The 17,993-nt window shown below is 45.1% G+C and overlaps 1 protein-coding gene across 1 annotated transcript in view; it reads left to right on the top strand.

Moving 5' to 3' along the window:
• The first annotated feature begins 14,126 nt into the window (after positions 1-14,126).
• MARCHF4 (membrane associated ring-CH-type finger 4) overlaps positions 14,127-17,993 on the top strand; it is a 105,928-nt gene continuing 102,061 nt past the window's right edge. Inside the window, exon 1 of the mRNA XM_049888996.1 lies at positions 14,127-14,648. Coding sequence (XP_049744953.1) covers positions 14,127-14,648 — 522 coding nt within the window. The remainder of the gene's footprint in view (positions 14,649-17,993) is intronic.

Here is a 17,993-nt window from a genome sequence, read left to right as displayed (position 1 = left end):
CCCCATTAACCAGGTAATATTATTGAAAACATAGTCAGAGCATACACCTTCTAGTTATAATTTATAGAGCCCATCTCCTCCAGTTGTGAAGGGTGTGTGAATTCAGATGCACAACATACAAGATGCACAGGTGGCAGAAACTAGAATATGCTTGAACTTTCTTTGTGTTTATATTAATTCTGCTTCACGCACAGATAAACTTGTGTGCGCTCTTCACCAGGGAGGCTCGTCATAGCCTACAAATTCCCCAGGAGAAAGAGGGTATATAAATTCAAGGATTTATTATTGTTATGTATATATCTAAAAATCAATATTTCTATCTGTCTGGCTATCGATCAACATGTGCACATCGGGTAGCCATTTAAAAGTGGTTCTTTTTAAAGCCACGTTGCATTAAGTGGGCTCTGTGTTAAAATGCGTTATGTGTACAAGCCTAAGTTTGCAGAATGTGGGTGTTATTGTACACACATGAACTGGGGGAGTTTGAGGTGTGGATACAGATACATTTCTACATAGCACTATGTATGCTTAGGTATATGTGCATTTCAGACATTCTTAATTCTGTGTGTAGTCACATGTCACTTGAGCAAGATGATAGGTTCCAATCAAGAGTGGTCTATGGTGAGTTTTGTGCCCAGGGAGGACAAAAGCCCTCATGCTCTGGGACCACAAGTGAAGTGCACACTTCAGAGGCACATGCAGAGAATCCCCGGGAAGCATCGGCCTTGGCCACCCTTCCTTTGTCACAGCCTGAGTCTGAGTAGGCAACTGCCGTCTCAGCACAACTGAGAAGCAGATTCCGTCGATCATGTCCACAGCCTCATTGCAGTCTTACTGAATATTTTATACCATTTGCCTTCCCAGAAAAGAGCCTGGAGAAGCCTGCACAGTCATGGGTACAGGAGATGGGCAGCAGGGCTGGGGCTGACACAAAGCAGCTTGGCCACGCTTCCTCCTCCAGGAGCACCCCCAAACTAGAACCCCCTACAGATGGCTCTGGGCTGAAGATGTGGAAGGCTTCAGGTACCATTCAGGAGCCTTAGAGAGGAGGAGGAAGTGCTGATCTGGCATCAAGTGACCGTGGCATGCCACAAAACCAGAGATTTGTTTTCCACTCACATAGAAGAGCTTGGCTCTGATTCAGACTGTCACCGTGCATTTCATGGAATGGTGAAACTAGAAGGAACCATCTTGCTTTTTGGATCCCAAGCCATCATTTTACAGATTGGGAAACTGAGGTCCAGATTGTAACCTGTCTCTGGAGTCACACAGCTGATTAGTGGCCAAGCTATTATATAACCCAACATTCAGGTTCCATTCTTTCTCACCTACAGTTCACTCTACTCAGCAACCAGAGTGATCTTCCAAAACACAGAAATCTATTACTTAAAAGTCCTTCAGTGGCCTCCCAGCTCACTTAAAATTAAATGTGATCACTTTTGGTCTTGTTACGGGGCTCTACATAATATGATTCTTGTCCTCCTCTCGGATTTCATCTTCCATCATCCCTCCCCTCATTCTTTAGCCTCCAGTCATTCTGGCCTTGATTCTGTTCTTTAAGAGTGTTGCATTATTCTCACCTTGGGGCTTTGTGCTTGCTGGCTTCTTTGATTGGGACACTCTGCCTCAGATCTTTGCATCATTAGTTCCCTCTCACCTTTTAGGTCTAAACTCAGGGAAGTCTTCCCTGCCCACACCATCTACTATTTCTCTCCTGTCAACACACATTGCCCTGTTTTGTTTCTTTATAACACTTATCACCATAGGAAGTTAACATATTTTATTTATTTGCTTACTTATCTATTTTCCAAGCTAGAATGTGAACTTTCTGAGAGCAAGTACTTCATCTGTCTTGTTCCCTTCTGTATCTTTACCACTAGGAATAGTGCCTGGCTGCACTGGTGAACGAACGAATCTCTGTTCAGCATCCTTTCCATGTAAAAAAGAGTAAGCTTTTTTTGATACTGATTTGGAAATTGTTCTTTCCTTACTCACATTTGGAGAAGAATATCAACTCATGGCAGAGGAGTGGCCCAGCCCTGCTCATGTGGTGGTTGACAACTGGATGGTAGGGTCTTAGCTCTGAGCTTTATCTCCTGAGACGGTGTTCCCACAGGGGAGCTCAAGTGCCGTCTGTTTCAGAATCACCTGAGGAACTAGTCAAAAGCACGTACCCTAAGTCTTACAGTAGACCTACTAAGTCAGAATTTCTGGAGGTGAGAGTCTACCCAGGAACCTGCACTTTGAACAAGCACTAGAGGTGATCCTTAAGGCACGTTCAGGCTTGAGAGAAGTTCTTTTAGGTCATGAATTCAAGCCTACCAAATAACCATGCCAAAATGATTTTTTTCCCCTGGTGGGTTCTCTTCGTGAGCCATCACAGTCACACTTACATTGCCTTGTGAATGAGCAAACTCTGTCTGAGGTCAGAGTTGAGTATCTTGGGGCACAGAAAGCATGGGCATAGTGATTGATGTTCTGAGTGCTGTTTTGTATTAGTTATCAGTTGCTGTGCAACCAGTTACCCCAAAACTTTGTGTGCTCCTCGCATTTGTGGACAAGTTTCTGCTCACTAGCAACCCCTTGAGAAGGATGGGGTAGGGTGACGTGAGTCAGGAGCAGAAATAGAAGTGGAAATTAAAATCCATTTCAAATTGCCCCTTGTCAGTGGCTCAGTGAAAGGCTTGGATGGGGAGGAAGCTGGGGATGTTGGTTAAGATGAGGCTTTAATATTGCTCTGGATTCTTATGATCCATACTGGAAAGGGGTTTATGACTCAGAGTCATGATGAAGTAATATGGGTACAATCTATTCAACTGATGTGTTTTGATTATTTACTACATGTTAGCACTGACTGATGACTCAAAATGAGAAGAAACAGCTGCAAACATCCATTAATAATAGGAAACTGGATGTACGAAGGATGAGTCTAGGAAAACTGGAAATAGTAAAAAATGAAATGGAACACATTAACATCCCAGGCATTAGTCCTAGGCATCAGTGAGGTGAAATGGACTGGTATTGGCATTTTGAATCAGACAATCATATGGTCTTCTATGTCAGGAATGACAAATTGAAGAGGAATGGTGTTGCATTCATTGTCAAAAAGAACATTTGAAGATCTATTCTGAAGTACAATGTGTCAATGATGGGAAAATATCTAGACACCTACAAGGAAGACCACCTAATATGACTATTATTCAGATTTACGCACCAACCACTAAGGCCAGAGATGAAGAAACTGAAGATTTTTACCAACTTCTGCAGTCTGAAATTGATCATACGTGCAGTCAAGATGCATCAATAATTACCGGTGATTGAACTGCAAAAGTTGGAAATAAAGAGGATTGTAGTTGGAAAATATTGCCTTGGTGATAGAAATGATGCTGGAGATTGAATGACAGAATTTTGGAAGACCAATGACTTCTTCATTGCAAATACTTATTTTCAACAACATAAACAGCAACTATACATGTGGACCTTGCTAGATGGAATGCACAGCAATCAAATCGACTACATCTGTGGAAAGACAAGTTGGAAAAGCTCAATATCATCAGTCGGAACAAGGCCAGGGACCAACTGCAGAACAGACCATTAATTGCTCATGTGCAAGTTCAAGTTGAAGCTGAACAAAATTAGAACAAGTCCACAAGAGCCAAAGTATGGCCTTGGGTATACCCCATCTGAATTTACAGACCATCTCAAGAATACATTTGATGCATTGAGCACTAATGACTGAAGACCAGAGGAGTTGTGGAGTGACATCAAGGATATCATACGTGAAGAAAGCAAGAGGTCATTAAAAAGACAAGAAAGAAAGAAAAGCCCAAACTGGGTGTCAGAAGAGACTCTGAAACTTGCTTTTGAATGTAGAGTAGCTAAAGTGAATGGAAGAAATGATGAAGTAAAAGAGCTGAACAGGAGATTTCAAAGAGCAGCTTGAGAATACAAAGTAAAGTATTATAATGACATGTGCAAAGACCTAGAGTTAGCAAATCAAAAGGGAAGAACATGCTCGGCATGTCTGAAGCTGAAAGAACTGAAAAAAAAATTCAAGTCTCAAATTGCAAAACCGAAGGGTTCTATGGGCAAAATATTGAACAAAGCTGGAAGCATCAAAAGAAGATGGAAGGAATACAAAGAACTCCTGTGCCGAAAAGAATCAGCTGACATTCAGCCATTTCAGAAGGAAGCGTATGATCAAGAACCGATGGTACAGAAGGAAGAAGTCCAAGCTGCACTGAAGACGGTGTTGAAAAGCAAGGTTCCAGGAATTCACAGAATACCAATTGAGATGTTTCAGCAAACAGACGCAGCGCTGGAAATGCTCACTCACCAAGAAATTTGGAAGAGAGCTACCTGGCCAATTGACTGGAAGAGATCCATATTTATGCCTATGTCCAAGGAAGAGGACCCAACCAAATGGGAAAATTATTGAACAATATCATTAATGTCACATACAAGTAAAATTTTGCTGAAGATAATTCCAAAATAGTTGCAGCAGCACATTGACAGGGAATTGCCAGAAATTCAAGCTAGATTCAGAAGAGGACATGGAACAAGGGATATCATTGCTGATGTCAGTCAGATGGATCTTGGTTGAATGCAGAGAATACCAGAAAGATGTTTACCTGTGTTTTATTGACTATACAAAGGCATTCGGCTGTGTGGACCATAACAAATTATGGATAACATCGCAAAGAATGGGAATTCCAGAACACTTAATTGTGCTCACGAGGAACCTGTACATAGACCAAGAAGCAGTCGTTCAAACAGAATAAGGGGATACTGCAGGGTTTAAGGTCAAGAAAGGTGTGCATCAGGATTGTATCCTTTCATTAGACTTATTCATTCTGTATGCTGAGCAAATAATCAGAGAAGCTGAGCTGTATGAAAAACTTGGCATCGGCATTGGAGGAAGACTCAATAACAACCCGTGTTATGCAGATGACACAACATTGCTTGCTGAAAGTGAAGAGGACTTTAAGCACTTACTAATAAAGATCAAAGACTACAACCTTCGGTATGGATTACATCTCAACATAAAGAAAACAAAAATTCTCTTTTTAATAAAGATCAAAGACTACAACCTTCGGTATGGATTACATCTCAACATAAAGAAAACAAAAACTCTCACTACTGGACCAATAAGCAACATCATGATAAATGGAGGAAAGATGGAAGTTGTCAAGGATTTCATTTTACTTGGATCCACAATCAATACCCATGAAAGCAGCAGTCAAGAAATCAACCGATGTATTGCATTGGGCAAATTTTCTGCAGAAGAGCTCTTCAAAGTGTTAAAAAGCAAAGATGTCACTTTAAGGACTAAGGTGGTCCTGACCCAAGCCATAGTGTTTTCAATTGCCTCATGTGCATGCAAAAGCTGGATAATGAATAAGGAAGACTGAAGAAGAATTGATGCCTTTGAACTATGGTGTTGGTGAAGAATATTGAATATACCATGGACTGCCAAAAGAACGAACAAACTTGTCTTGGAATAAGTACAGCCAGAATGCGTCTTAGAAGCGAGGGTGATGAGACTTCATCTCATGTACTTTAGGCGTGTAGTCAGAAGGGACCAGTCCCTGGAGAAGGACATCGTGCTCATAAAGCAGAGGGTCAGCAAAAAAGAGAAAGACCCTCAGTGAGATGGATTGACACAGTGGCTGCAACAATGGGCTCAAGCATAACAACAACCATGAGGATGGCGCAGGACCAGGCAATGTTTTGTTCTGTTGTACACAGGGCTGCTGTGAGTCAGAACTGACTTGACGGCGCCTAACAAAGCACTGACTTAGGCACCTGTAGATTAAAATGAACAGCAACAACGAAAAATCCCTGTTCCATGGGGCTGAAATTCTAGAAGAACAAATTGAAGGAAATGATGCTAGCATTCTTCTTCCCTGTTTGAAGCACTTCTTCTCATGGGTTCTTAGTCGTGAAGGATTTAGTTTCTACCAAGTCCCTGGGTTTAATGTGGGAGTCTCAAAACTTTACCTCCTCCAAGGCTTGGAGACTGATGTTTGCCCAAAATGCTTATATGATCATGGAAATAGATGCTGGTTGAGAGATAAGAGTCTCTGTGTATGTGTATTGGGTGGTGGTGGTGGTGATAGTGTACAGAAAGCTTAAAACAACATTTATTATCCTACAATTTCTGTGGGTCAGGAATTTAGACACAGCTTAGCTGGGTCTTTTGGCTCAGGTGCTCTCATAAAGTTGCAATCAAGATTTCTGCCAAGGCTACAGTCATCTCAAGGCTCAAATGGGGAAAAATCTACTTCCAAGCTCACTCACATGGTTGTTGCCAAGATTCAGGTCATCCTGGGATGTTGAATTGAGTTGAGGGCTTTGGTTTCTCACTGGCTGTTGGATGGAGGCCACCTTCAATTCCTTGCCATGTGGGCTTTCCATAGTGCAGCTCACAACATGGCAGCTGGCTTCCATGGGCAAGCAAGCAAGAGGAGCTGAAAATAGAGAAAGCAAGGAAGATGGAGTTGAAGTCTTTTGTAATTTGGTTGCTAAAGTGATATACTATCACTTATGCTGTATTATATTTATTAGAAACAAGCCACTAGGTCCAACTCACAGTTAAGGGCAGGGGATTCCACTCAGTGTGAATACCAGTTAGCAGGGGTCATGGGAGCCATTTCAGAAGCTGCCTCTCACACCTTAGCCTGAATTTTGAATTATCTTTTGACACAGAACATAGTATACACACTTGATGAACTCAGTATGCACTGCGTGGGGATTCCATGTTGCAGCTGGAAATGTAATTAAAAAGGCAGCATTACATAAGAGGAGCATAGGTTTGGGGCTCAGAGAAATCTGTCAGAATCTCAGCTTCGGTGCTCACTAAATGCGTGACCTCAGACTGAATTTCGCCATATCTCAGTTTTCTCTGAAAAAATATGAATAACAACATCTTCCATCTAAAGAGGTTTGAGGATCAAAAGGTCACTTGAGGTATGCTTGTTAAAATGCAGATTCTCAAGTTGCTCTCCAAAAGATTCTTATTCAGTAGAGTAGGGGTGGCACCTAGGAATTTCTATTTTTAGAAATAGACATGTGCCCAGGTGTTTCTAAGTATACATGAGAAGGGTTTGGCTCAGGGTGGTAGCTATTAATAACTTGTTAACAGTAATTCTGCAATTATTTTTGAGGAACTATAAGTGTGAAAAGTGTCAAGTGTGATATAGTAGAAAACAAACTACTGAGGATTAGAAGACACCTGGGTTCTAGCCCTTGTTCTGAGGCTCTACTGTGGGATTTGGGGCACAAACCTACCTAATCTCTCTGTACCTCTATTATTTTTCAGGTTCTGTAAAATCCCTTCTAGCTTTGATGCTCTCTGTCTAGGTAAAGAAGACACAATAGCAGTTAGCATGGGGATCACTTTAAGACTCTCCCGGTAGGAGAAACAAATGAAATGGCCTCCTTGATGAGTCTTTTCTGAATCTCGGGGTCAGCTCTATTCTCTTATTTCTTCCTAAAGACTACTCATTGCAGCCTCTCATTCCGCTACTCGTCTTCTAATTCATATGATCCCAGTATCTCTGAATGCAATGAAATATATCTGAAAACAACCTCGTTTAAAAGAATAAATCTATTAAGGAGCTGAGAACTTTCTGCCGTGAAATGAAAAATATTGATTGCTTCCCACCTGTTAGCAATGAAATTCCATCCAGTTAATTAACCTGCTCAGAGATAAAGTTTATTTCTGCCCTTCACCTTCAGCTCCAAATCTTTAAAACCATTAAAATAAGTACCTGGTCAGTGAATAAATCTTCTCCTAGAGTGGCATTCAGGCCTTTCTGTGATCTGGCTCCAGCCTACCTTTCTGGCTTTACTTCCAACTATTTACCTTCAAGTGCCCTTCACTTCAGCCAAATGGAAGCGCTAAAGTATTCAGTGTTCCCATGGCCAGGAATATGCGTCCCTCCTTCTCTGAATTTTACATATCTTAACTCAGTTCAAATGCCACTTCTTGAAAAAGATTTTTTCTTCCTGTGCTCTGGCATCTCTACCTCTCCCCAAGTCTTCCCACCTCTACTAATCATTACTAAACTGCAAGTATTACCTCTCTGTTCTGAACACTCCCAAAGCTTTTTATACCTTTGTAGCATTTACTATTTTATACTTTGTGTTATGATCATACGCACATTACAGTACTTGGCCCTTTAGGATGCAATTCCAATTGGATTAAGTTTTTGTGTTCCTCATACCTTCTTAAAAAATGCCTTGCCTATAATGGATATTCAATATTTTTTGAATGTATAAATGGAGACTCATTGAGCTAACATTTCCTTTCTGGTGGTTTTTGTTTTTGAGGCTCACATCCCCTGTTTCAACACCCGCCTAAGAGGATCTAACTTAGTGAGACTTTTTTCAGGATGTGTATTATATATAAAACTAGAACCCCAAGCCTTTTAGTTTCCCTGGAGAAAATCTGTTGTTGCTTTCCATCCATATCAGCTTCCTATTTCTAGAAATCTTTTTGCTTTTCATGGAAGGGTTCGGCTGCTTATGGTTGTCTGTAAGTCTTCTTATGGACATCATTCTTTTCCATGATCCTGAACAAAGATGACCTTTTCATTGCCTGCCCAAGTTTACTTGCGTGACATGCTTGTCACTAGCATTCTTTGAGTACAAATGCCAATTTTATGTAAAGCAGATATGCAGTCATATATGAGAGTGTCTAGGTTGAAGGGAAGAAATCTGGCAGCCTCACTGAAACAAAAAGGCCATTCACCCTGTCTTAGTTATCTAATGCTGCTATAACAGAAATACCACCAGGGATGGTTTTACAAAAGAGAAGTTTATTTTCTCATAGTAAAGTAGGCTAACAGTCCAAATTCACAGTGTCAGCTCCAGGGGCAGGCTTTCTCTCTCTGTTGGGCTTCTCATCAATCTTCCCCCAGACTAGGGGCTTCTTTGCACAAGGACCCTGGGTCCAAAGTATGCACTCTGCTCCTGGCACTGCTTTCTTGGTGGTATGAGGTCCCCACTTTCTGCTAGCTTCCCTTTTATCTCTTGAGAGATAAAAGGTGGAGCAGACCACACCCCAGGGAAATTCCCCATACATTGGATCAGGGATATGACCGAGTAAAGGTATTACAATCCCACCCTAATCCTTTTTAACATAAAATTACAATCACAAAATGGAGGGCAACCACAGAATACTGGCAATTATGGCCTAACTAAATTGATACACACATTTTTTGGGGGACATAATTCAATCCATGACACACTCGTTCAGCATTCATTTTCTTGATCACTTACTAGAGTTCAGGTGCTGCGTTATGTGCTGATAATATAAATATTACGTGGTCCATGCCTTCAAAGAGCTCTGAGTCTTGTGATAGGGAGATGAAAGTGTGATGAGGTAATTATTCTAGGGTGTGGCTTGAACAATGCCAGAGGCAGGCACAGAGTGACGTGGCACACAGAGGAGTTTCTCTGAGAACAGATGGAATTAAAACAACAATAAAGTAGTCCTCTTTTGCAGTTCAGTCAATGCTGATATTAATAATATATGTATTATTTACTAGTTATTAACAGCAATGCCCATGGAAGCAGCAGTCAAGAAATCAAACGACGTACTGCGTTGAACAAAGTCGGCGGCAAAACACCTCTCCCAAGTATTGAAAAGCAAAGATGTCACTTCGAGGACTAAGGTGTGCCTGACCCAAGCCACGGTGTTTTCAATCGCCTCATATGCATGAAAAAGCTGGGCAATGAATGAGGAAGACTGAAGAAGAATTGATGCCTTTCAATTATGGCATCAGGGAAGAATACTGAATATACCATGGACTGCCGGAGGAATGAACAAATCTGTATTGGAAGAAGTACAGCCAGAATGCCCATTAGAAGCAAGGTTGGTGAGATTTCATAGCACATAACTTTGAACATGTTGTCAGGAGGGACCAGTCCCTGGAGAAGGACATCCTGCCTGGTTGAGGGTCAGTGTAAAAAAGGAAGACTCTGAATGAGATGGATTGACACAGTGGCTGCAACAATGGGCTCAAGCAAACAATGCGAGGATGGCGCATGACCAGGCAGTGTTTTGTTCTGTTGTACTTGGGGTCACTGTGAATCAGGACCGACTCGATGCCACCTAAAACCACCACCTTGTGCCAGGTCTCAGCATTCATGGTGTTTACTGGGGCATGATTCAGACAAGCAGCTACCCTGGCTTAACCAAGACTCAGCTATCACTGAGGTCTTTGTTCCTTAGTGCTTGTAGGGATAACTCATTCACGGACATGACAGCAAAGGGGTAGAGTTTTTTTGATTCATTGAACTGAACTTCATGCCAATGATATTTTGGTGCAGACTTTTTTTTTCATGTTACTCTTCTGTGGTTCCAAGGCTTCTACACAACACTACGGTTGTGTAGAAAATTCATTGTATTATCTTGTCCAAGGCTATGACCCTAGAGGTGTGTGCATGCGTATGTCTATGACAGAGAAAAAGAGACAGAGAGATTTATGAGGAAAGTCAAGAAAGTAATCCTGAATTTTAAAGAGCCAAAGTCTATGGCTGCGTATGCTGGATATTTGTCAGGACCACTTTAAGTTCCTTTCTTTTTCTTGCTCCTCACACTGGGGATATTTTCTGCTTACTAGAAACTCCTTGAGAAGGAGGGGGTAGAATGACATGAAGCAGGAGCAGAAATGGAGAAGGTATGTTAGTCATCTAGTGCTGCTGTAGCAGAAATACCACACGAGTGGATGGTTTTACCAAAGGGAAATTTATTTTCTCACAGTCTAATCAGCTAGAAGTCCAGCATTGGCTCCAGGAGAAGGATTTCTTTCTCTGTCAGCTCTGGACAAAGGGCCTTCTCCTCAACCTTCTCCTGGTCTAGGAGCTTCTTGGAGCAGGAACCCTGGGTCCAAAGGATGCGCTCTGCTCCTGGCACTGCTTTCTTGGTGGTGTGAGGTCCCTACTCTCCGCTTGCTTCCCTTTCCTTTTTATCTCTTGTAAGGTAAAAGGTGGTGCAGGCCACACCCCAGGGAACCCAAAAACCCAGTGCCGTCAAGTTGATTCTGACTCATAGTGACCCTATAGGGTTTGTATTGGATCAGGGATGTGACCTGAGCAAGGGTGTTACATCCCACCTTGATCCTTTGTAACCACTGGCAGGGATTATGATTTATAACACATAGGAAAATCACAACCACACAGTTCAGGGAATCATGGCCTAACCAAGTTGACACATATTTTTGGGGGACACAATTCAATTCATGACGAGAGGACACTAAAATTCATTTGAAATTACCCTTTTGTCAGTGGCACAGTGGAATGATTGAGTAGGGAAGAAGTTGGGGATGTTGGTTATGATGAAGCTTTAATATTGCTCTGGATTCTTATGATTAATAATGGAAATTGGTCTATGGCTTGGAATAATGACGACTATGGTCATGGTGACCACAATCCGTTCAACAAATATGTATTGAGTATCTGCTACATGCCAGTACTGACCTAGGCACTTAGTATTAAAGTGGATTAAAAAAAAAAAAAAAAAAACTCCAGGGGAGGCTCGGTTCTAGAACAAATGGAAGGAAATGGTGCTAGCATTCCTCTTTCCTGTTTGAAGCATTTCCTTCTCATGAGGTTTTAGTCAAGAAGGATTAGTTTACACCAAGTGCCCAGGTTCAATGTGGCAGTCCCAAAACTTTTTTTTTTTATGTGTGTGTGTGTGTGTTGGGGTGTGGGTGATAGTGTACAGAGGACAGAAACACTACAATCGTGTCATCCACTGATACTTTCCAACTGGGGGGGAAATGGACGAGTTAGCACCTGAATTGCTCCCCTCCTCCCCACTTGCCTTCCTCCCTCTTCGTTTTACTTTTCACTTTTTCTCTTTTCTCCTTTCCTCCCTAAATCCCTCCCTCTCCTCCTTCCTTCCCTTTCCCTGGCCCCTCCCCATCCCCTTCCCTCGCACAGTTCTCTCTTCCTCTGGTTGCCTCTCCCTCTAGCTTCTTTTCCCTCGTCCCCTTTCCCTCCTCCACCCCTCCGCGGCGTCTGCGTCAGGCCCCCAGGAGCGTGACGCGCTGGGTCTGGGTGGGAGCTGTCCACTAGCTCCGGGTGCTGAATGCAGCAGCGGCTGCCTTGGGGGCGGCAGAGATCGCCGAAAGCCTTCTCTTCTCCGAGAGCCTTGCTTTCCAGTCTTCGGACGGTCTGCTCACCGCCCTACCACCTCTCTTCCAGCACCACCCCTTTGGGAACTGAGCCAGGGGGGCAGCAGTAGCGGCGGCGGGTGCTGAGCAACGGGCGGAAGACAAGACAACACCTGGCAGCAGCCTCGAATCTGATTTGCTTCTTCTTGCCTTTTATAAGAGATATATTTATATACGGTTTTGGGGAGTCGCGAGGACTAAGCCGTAGCCAAGTGCCGGCTGCCTCCCACCTCGGCCGCATCGCTTGGCTTTCTCCTCCCCACCTTCAGCTTGCACCGCAAACAAGACTTACCTCGTTGCATCTGAGAGGAGAGGTAGCAACAGCGAACCTAGCCAGCCAGAGGCAGCGGCGAGGAGGGAGGGGCGGGGTGGGGGGGCAGGGAGCGGGCCGAGGCCGACCTTGGGAGGGGGGCAGAGCTGCCGAGGAGATCCAGCAGCCGCCCTCCTCCGCCCCCACCCCACCAGAAGCACTCTTTCTTGATTATTTGAGAACCGAATTATTCCGCTAGTGTTATTTCATTTCTTCTTACCCCTACCGGCGCCCCACCCGCCCCCACCCCTACCCCTGCCTCATCTTTGGTTGCATGGCAGCGCTGCCCGGGCGCGGGGGCTCAGGGCCGGCCCCCCGGGAAGGAGGAGGAGGAGGAGGAGGATCATGAAGCCGGGAGTCGCGGCCGCGCCGGACGGCGGGCAGCAGCCAGAGGACGAGCCGGAGCAGCCCCCGCCCCGGAGACAACCGGACGCCGAGGAGCAGCCGCCGCCGCCGCCACAGGAGCTTCGGCGGCCGCTGGCAGACGCTGAGGAGGAGGAGGGCGCCAATAGCCCAGAGGAGGAAGAAGAGAAGAAGGCGAGGTCACACGCTCTCCCGGACTTGCATTTCTCCTGGCCCTTGTCCCTCGTCCGAAGGGGCCTTTGATGGAGCCGAGGGGAGGGGGCCGCGGATTTACAGGCTGCAGCATGGGTGGGCTGAGGGCTGAGATCCTGTAACCACTCCTTTCTTCTGCCCCCTCCCACAAGCCCTCTTCTCTACCCTCTTTTTCTACTCCCACCTTCTCCCCACACCCCACGCCCAGCCAGGATCTTAAAGCTCAGGAAGGAGGCAGCTCTGCAAGGGATAAGCGATCTTTTCTTTCTTTTCTCCTGCCTTTCGTTTCCCCAACCCCTCTCTTCTCCTAATTAGCTTTCCCCTCTTCTATGCAGCCCTTTGACTGCGGAGGCAAAGCACAAGCCCCTTGCCCAATTTCTCCCGCAACCACCACCCGCCCAGCCACTCAACTGCTCTCTTACAAGCAACTCTGGTGCTACTGGGGTAAATGGCCCCAGTTTCCTGCCCAAGAGAGTTGAAACTTCTCCCAACCTTTCCCTCAGTCCTATCTGAGGAAAGCTATCTTTTCTCACACAGACAGTCCTCAATCCTTCACTGAGCTAGTTTGCCCTAAGCCCAGGTCAATCCACCCTAAATCTGATTTATAATCTTAACCGCCCTCCTCCTTTTGTACAAAAGAAAAAGATTTTCCACTGCCTGGGAATTTGGGAGGAACCCAATAATTTCCTAGCCAACTTCTCCTGGGGAACTTTCTAACTATTAAATCTTGATCTCAAGGTCCTAACAGTTTATCCTCAACACTTCTTTTATCCCCCTGCCCCTACCTTTGCCCCCAGGTCAAAGGCAGAAAGGAAACACCCTGAGCAAGGGGGTGGGGGAGCAGTGGGCATGAAAAACTTTTTTGTTGTTTGGCTTTCCTGGTAGGGTTCAGAATCAGTGACTCACAGTGCTCAGTTATGGGGGCGTTTATTTGCTCTTGGAGGGGGTGTAAGAAGAGCCAGTGAGAAAGCAGAGTCCTCTCATAACACAGATACGTTGTGGACCCCTGAACCCTCCTACCCTCCTCTGCAAAGACTCCAGCTGCCCCTCCTGGGCTCTCTGCCTCGGCTGGGCACATGCTGGTGCCCCTGAGTGGGCTGCTCTCCTGGTGGTGCTGCTGCTGCTGCTGTGGCTGCTACTGCTGTGGACTGTGCGCCCCGGTCCCCCAGATGTTGCGCCACCAGGGTCTCCTCAAGTGCCGCTGCCGCATGCTATTCAATGACCTGAAGGTTTTTCTGCTGCGGCGCACCCCTCCAGCCCCCCTGCCCATGCACGGAGACCCCCAGCCCCCCGGTTTGGCGGCCAACAACAGCACCTTTCCGGCTCTGGGTGCCGGGGGATGGGGAGGCTGGAGGGGCCCTCGAGAGGGGGTTGGCAGAGAGACCCCTCCTCTGCCACCTCCACCACCTTTGCCACCTTCTTCTGTGGAAGATGACTGGGGTGACCCAGCCACAGAGCCACCTGCCTCCCTGCTCAGCAGTGCCTCCTCAGATGACTTCTGTAAGGGGAAGGCTGAGGATCGCTACTCACTGGGCAGCAGCCTGGACAGTGGTATGAGGACCCCGCTCTGCCGCATCTGCTTCCAGGGGCCGGAACAGGTGAGTCCTTTTTCTCTCTTCTCCTGCTTTCTGGTGATATCTCCAGTCTTGCAGATTGCTACTCACCTACTTGCCCTGGGAAACCATTATGCCGTCTCTAGTGTGAGGTCTATAAGTTTTAAGAGCTCCTCGGTGATGTTTCTTGTGGTTAAGTTTACTCAAAAGGTAACTGGTTCCTGGTGGAGCTTCTTTGGTTGTACTCTACTTTTTACATTTTCCTTCCAATGCTAGTGTCTTAGTTTCATCCCAAATTGTCATAAGTATTCTCAGAATAGAAGATCCAGAAATCAGAAGCGATGAAATGAAGGAACTTGGTGGTACATTCACGCTTGCGGCCAAAGTATTTTTTTAAATCTCATTTGTTGTGAATGACATTCTTCCCAGCTCATCTTCAGTCCCAGACTCAGACTTCTTCACTCTCCGAAAGTGTGCTGAGCTCTTGTTCTGTTTCCCTATTCCCATAGACTGAAATGCTACAATCCTGTTCTTTTGCTTTGAGACTACCCCCTCCCATATGACATTGACATCCTCAGCAATATGTTCTAGTCACTGAGGAGCAAATGGAGGGGAATCCTAGATCCCAGAAGACTCTTCAGTTTTGGCAGACTCAGGTTTTTCTGGGTTGGAAAGAAACAGCGAAGTGGGGATGAGAGTGAGTTCAGGGTCTTGGAAAACGGAGTAGGAAATCTTGTTATATCTGTTCCCTTTTTCAGGTTTGAAGTACCTTGTCTTCAGACATCCCTTAAACTCTCTCCATCCAGGGTAGGGAATGCCAAGGTCCTCCTGGACCACAGCTTTCCTAAGTCTGGAGGATCCTTCCCACTCCATGCATTCAGATTTTCACAGACGTGCTCACCCCACCCCACCCCTTCCAGCTTCACTTCCAATCTAGCGCCTGAAACTCTGGCTAGCATGTACACATTCTTCTAGAGTCATGAATTGTGGCAACACTTGCCGAAGAGTCCTGGATAGGAAAGGCTCACCTGAAAATCTGCTGTCATTAGTGATGCTGGAGAGGCAGCATTCCATTGCAACCTGGGCAGGGTTAAGGGGCCACACCAGCCACTTCTTTAGTACTTTTCCTGAAGTGGAGGGGAGACTTCTGGGGCGCTCCTGGAACAAGTGGCAGCACAGCAGGATGCAATGCTGGTGCTTCTGCTTGGCTCGAGCTCTTGCTGAGGGCTGGCTCTGTGAGATGCAGGCTTAGATGACATTTTCATTCATTTTATCTTTGCTGTGAATGGACAGAGCACGCCAGGGACCAGTGATGATGGAGGCCATAGCCTGGGAATTATGACAGGAGATGATATAGATCTCAGTGTGAATAAATGCCTCTGAGAGGCTGAAGGCCAGGTTCTTCTTTTGCATGACCAGGATTGTCTGAAGTTCCAAATGAGGTGCTGCCCAGAGTTGAGGACTCCTGTTAGGTGAGAAGGTCCAGAGCTCTACATAGCTCCCTCCTCCAGCCCTCCTTGCCACTCCCAGCGCTGGCCTCCAGCAGAGCTACAGAGTGGAGGGGCTTGGCTGAGTGGTAGTGAGCCTCTCAGTGTGGTGTCTGGTGCCTCCTGTCTCGTTTTTGTGGTGTTCCAATTCCAGAGTTTGCTCCGAAAGGGAGCATTATCTTTTCCAAAAGAAGAAGTTATTTAGCCTTCCTAACTTCATAATCTTCCTTCCTCCATATGGGCTGGCTTGGGTCTTCAGTCACAAGGGCTGGCTGGGAGTGTGGCTTCTGGCAAGAGCATCCATGTTTCTAGAAAATGGCAGGATTTGGAACCTGTCCTGGGATGCTATTTCACCTGCTTTGTGAATGTCTTCAAATTGCTTTATGCTTCCGGGCCTCTTTTTCAACTTCTCTGATTTAGAGACACCTTTTTCTGTCTCCCTGCTTTCCTTATAGGATCCAGGAGATGATGAGTGTGAAAATGCCTTGAAAAGAATTAATAAATAATGAGCAAGTATTTCGATAACGGAAAAGATGTATTTTATTAAAAAAAAAAAAAGAGAGAGAGAGAAAGCGATCATTAGCAATATGGTAAAATGCCCTCATATAATACAGGGTCTGGTAGGAGGTTAGGGGCTTTCCTTTCTTGTTCATTATTTTTAAGATTCAATAAAGCATTGAATGAAAAGTCTATCACCAGTAAAGGAATGGGCTGTCTTATCATGTGGGGAGACTAGGGGTCATGGTGCACTGACTGGATCAAATCCAAGTACAGGGAAACCTGTAAGAGCTGGAACTGCCTTGTTTTTTCTGGGTCTTGTGAGTTTTCCACTTTTGACAGGGTGCAGTCTTCCACTTCTCTGTCACTCATTTTAGTGGAAAATATTTGAGTTTTCTTTCTCTGACAGGTCTCCACCTTACACGGTTTCCAGGTTTGCAGGTTTTACTTTACATGCTCCATATGACTATTATATTTTGGGTTTACTTAATCGGTGCAGGAGCTGGATGTTTTAATGAGATTCTGCTCTAGTAGTTAATAATAGTAATATGGATACTATGTTAGATATGGTCAATACATTTTTCCCACTTTCCTCTTGATTTTCTTCTCAGAATTTCAGTAAGGAAGGGAGGCAAAGGGGGCAAGGATAGGGAAAGCTCTCTAGAGAAGGCAAAGGGATAGAGAAAGTGAAAAGCTGAGATTTGAGAATTTTAGTTTCTGTTCAGCAACAGAGTTGCCCAGCAATTGTCCACACGTGGTCCTGGAGGCAGTGTAGACAGTCTGCAATCTTAGTAGCTGAGTGTCTTGGTCTTTCCCCTGCCCAAACAGAGAAACTAAAGAGCACCCCCCCCCTGCCCCACCCCGGTCATCGACCACATCTGATAGGCTGCCACATTTGAAGACTGAGTCTCTGCCTACCCAAGGCTTGCATGTGTGTGGTGAAAGACAGCTGGAGAACCCAGCTAGGTCCACCTTTGCACATATCTACAAAGGACTTTGCATCCATTTGTTCATGCATACATTTACTTAAAAGATGCTTATTGGGCATCAACAGCATGCCAAACACAGTTCCAGTGAATATCCAGGAGAAAACAAAACAGATGAGATCCTGCTCTCCTGAAGCTGCCATTCTAGTGGAGACAAAAAATAGATGAGTAAACTAGCAGGTCAATAAGAAGATTTTGGGTGGTACTGAATGCTTTTTCCTAAACCAGGAAATGAGCTGGACAAGAATGAAAGGGAAGGCATGAGCAAGATAGGGAGATGAGGAACAGCTTTCCTGAGAATGTGCCATTTGAGCTGACACCCAAATAATCAAAGGACCTAGCTATGCTAGAGGGAGAGCATTCCAGGTGGAGGAGACAGCAATTCAAAGGCCTGAGTGGGAACAAGCTTGGCATGTTTG

This window comes from Elephas maximus, chromosome 6, assembly GCF_024166365.1.
Source record: "Elephas maximus indicus isolate mEleMax1 chromosome 6, mEleMax1 primary haplotype, whole genome shotgun sequence".
Classification (NCBI taxonomy): domain Eukaryota; kingdom Metazoa; phylum Chordata; class Mammalia; order Proboscidea; family Elephantidae; genus Elephas; species Elephas maximus.
Note: the sequence above shows the minus strand (reverse complement) of the source record. Positions and strands in the feature narration are given on the sequence as shown.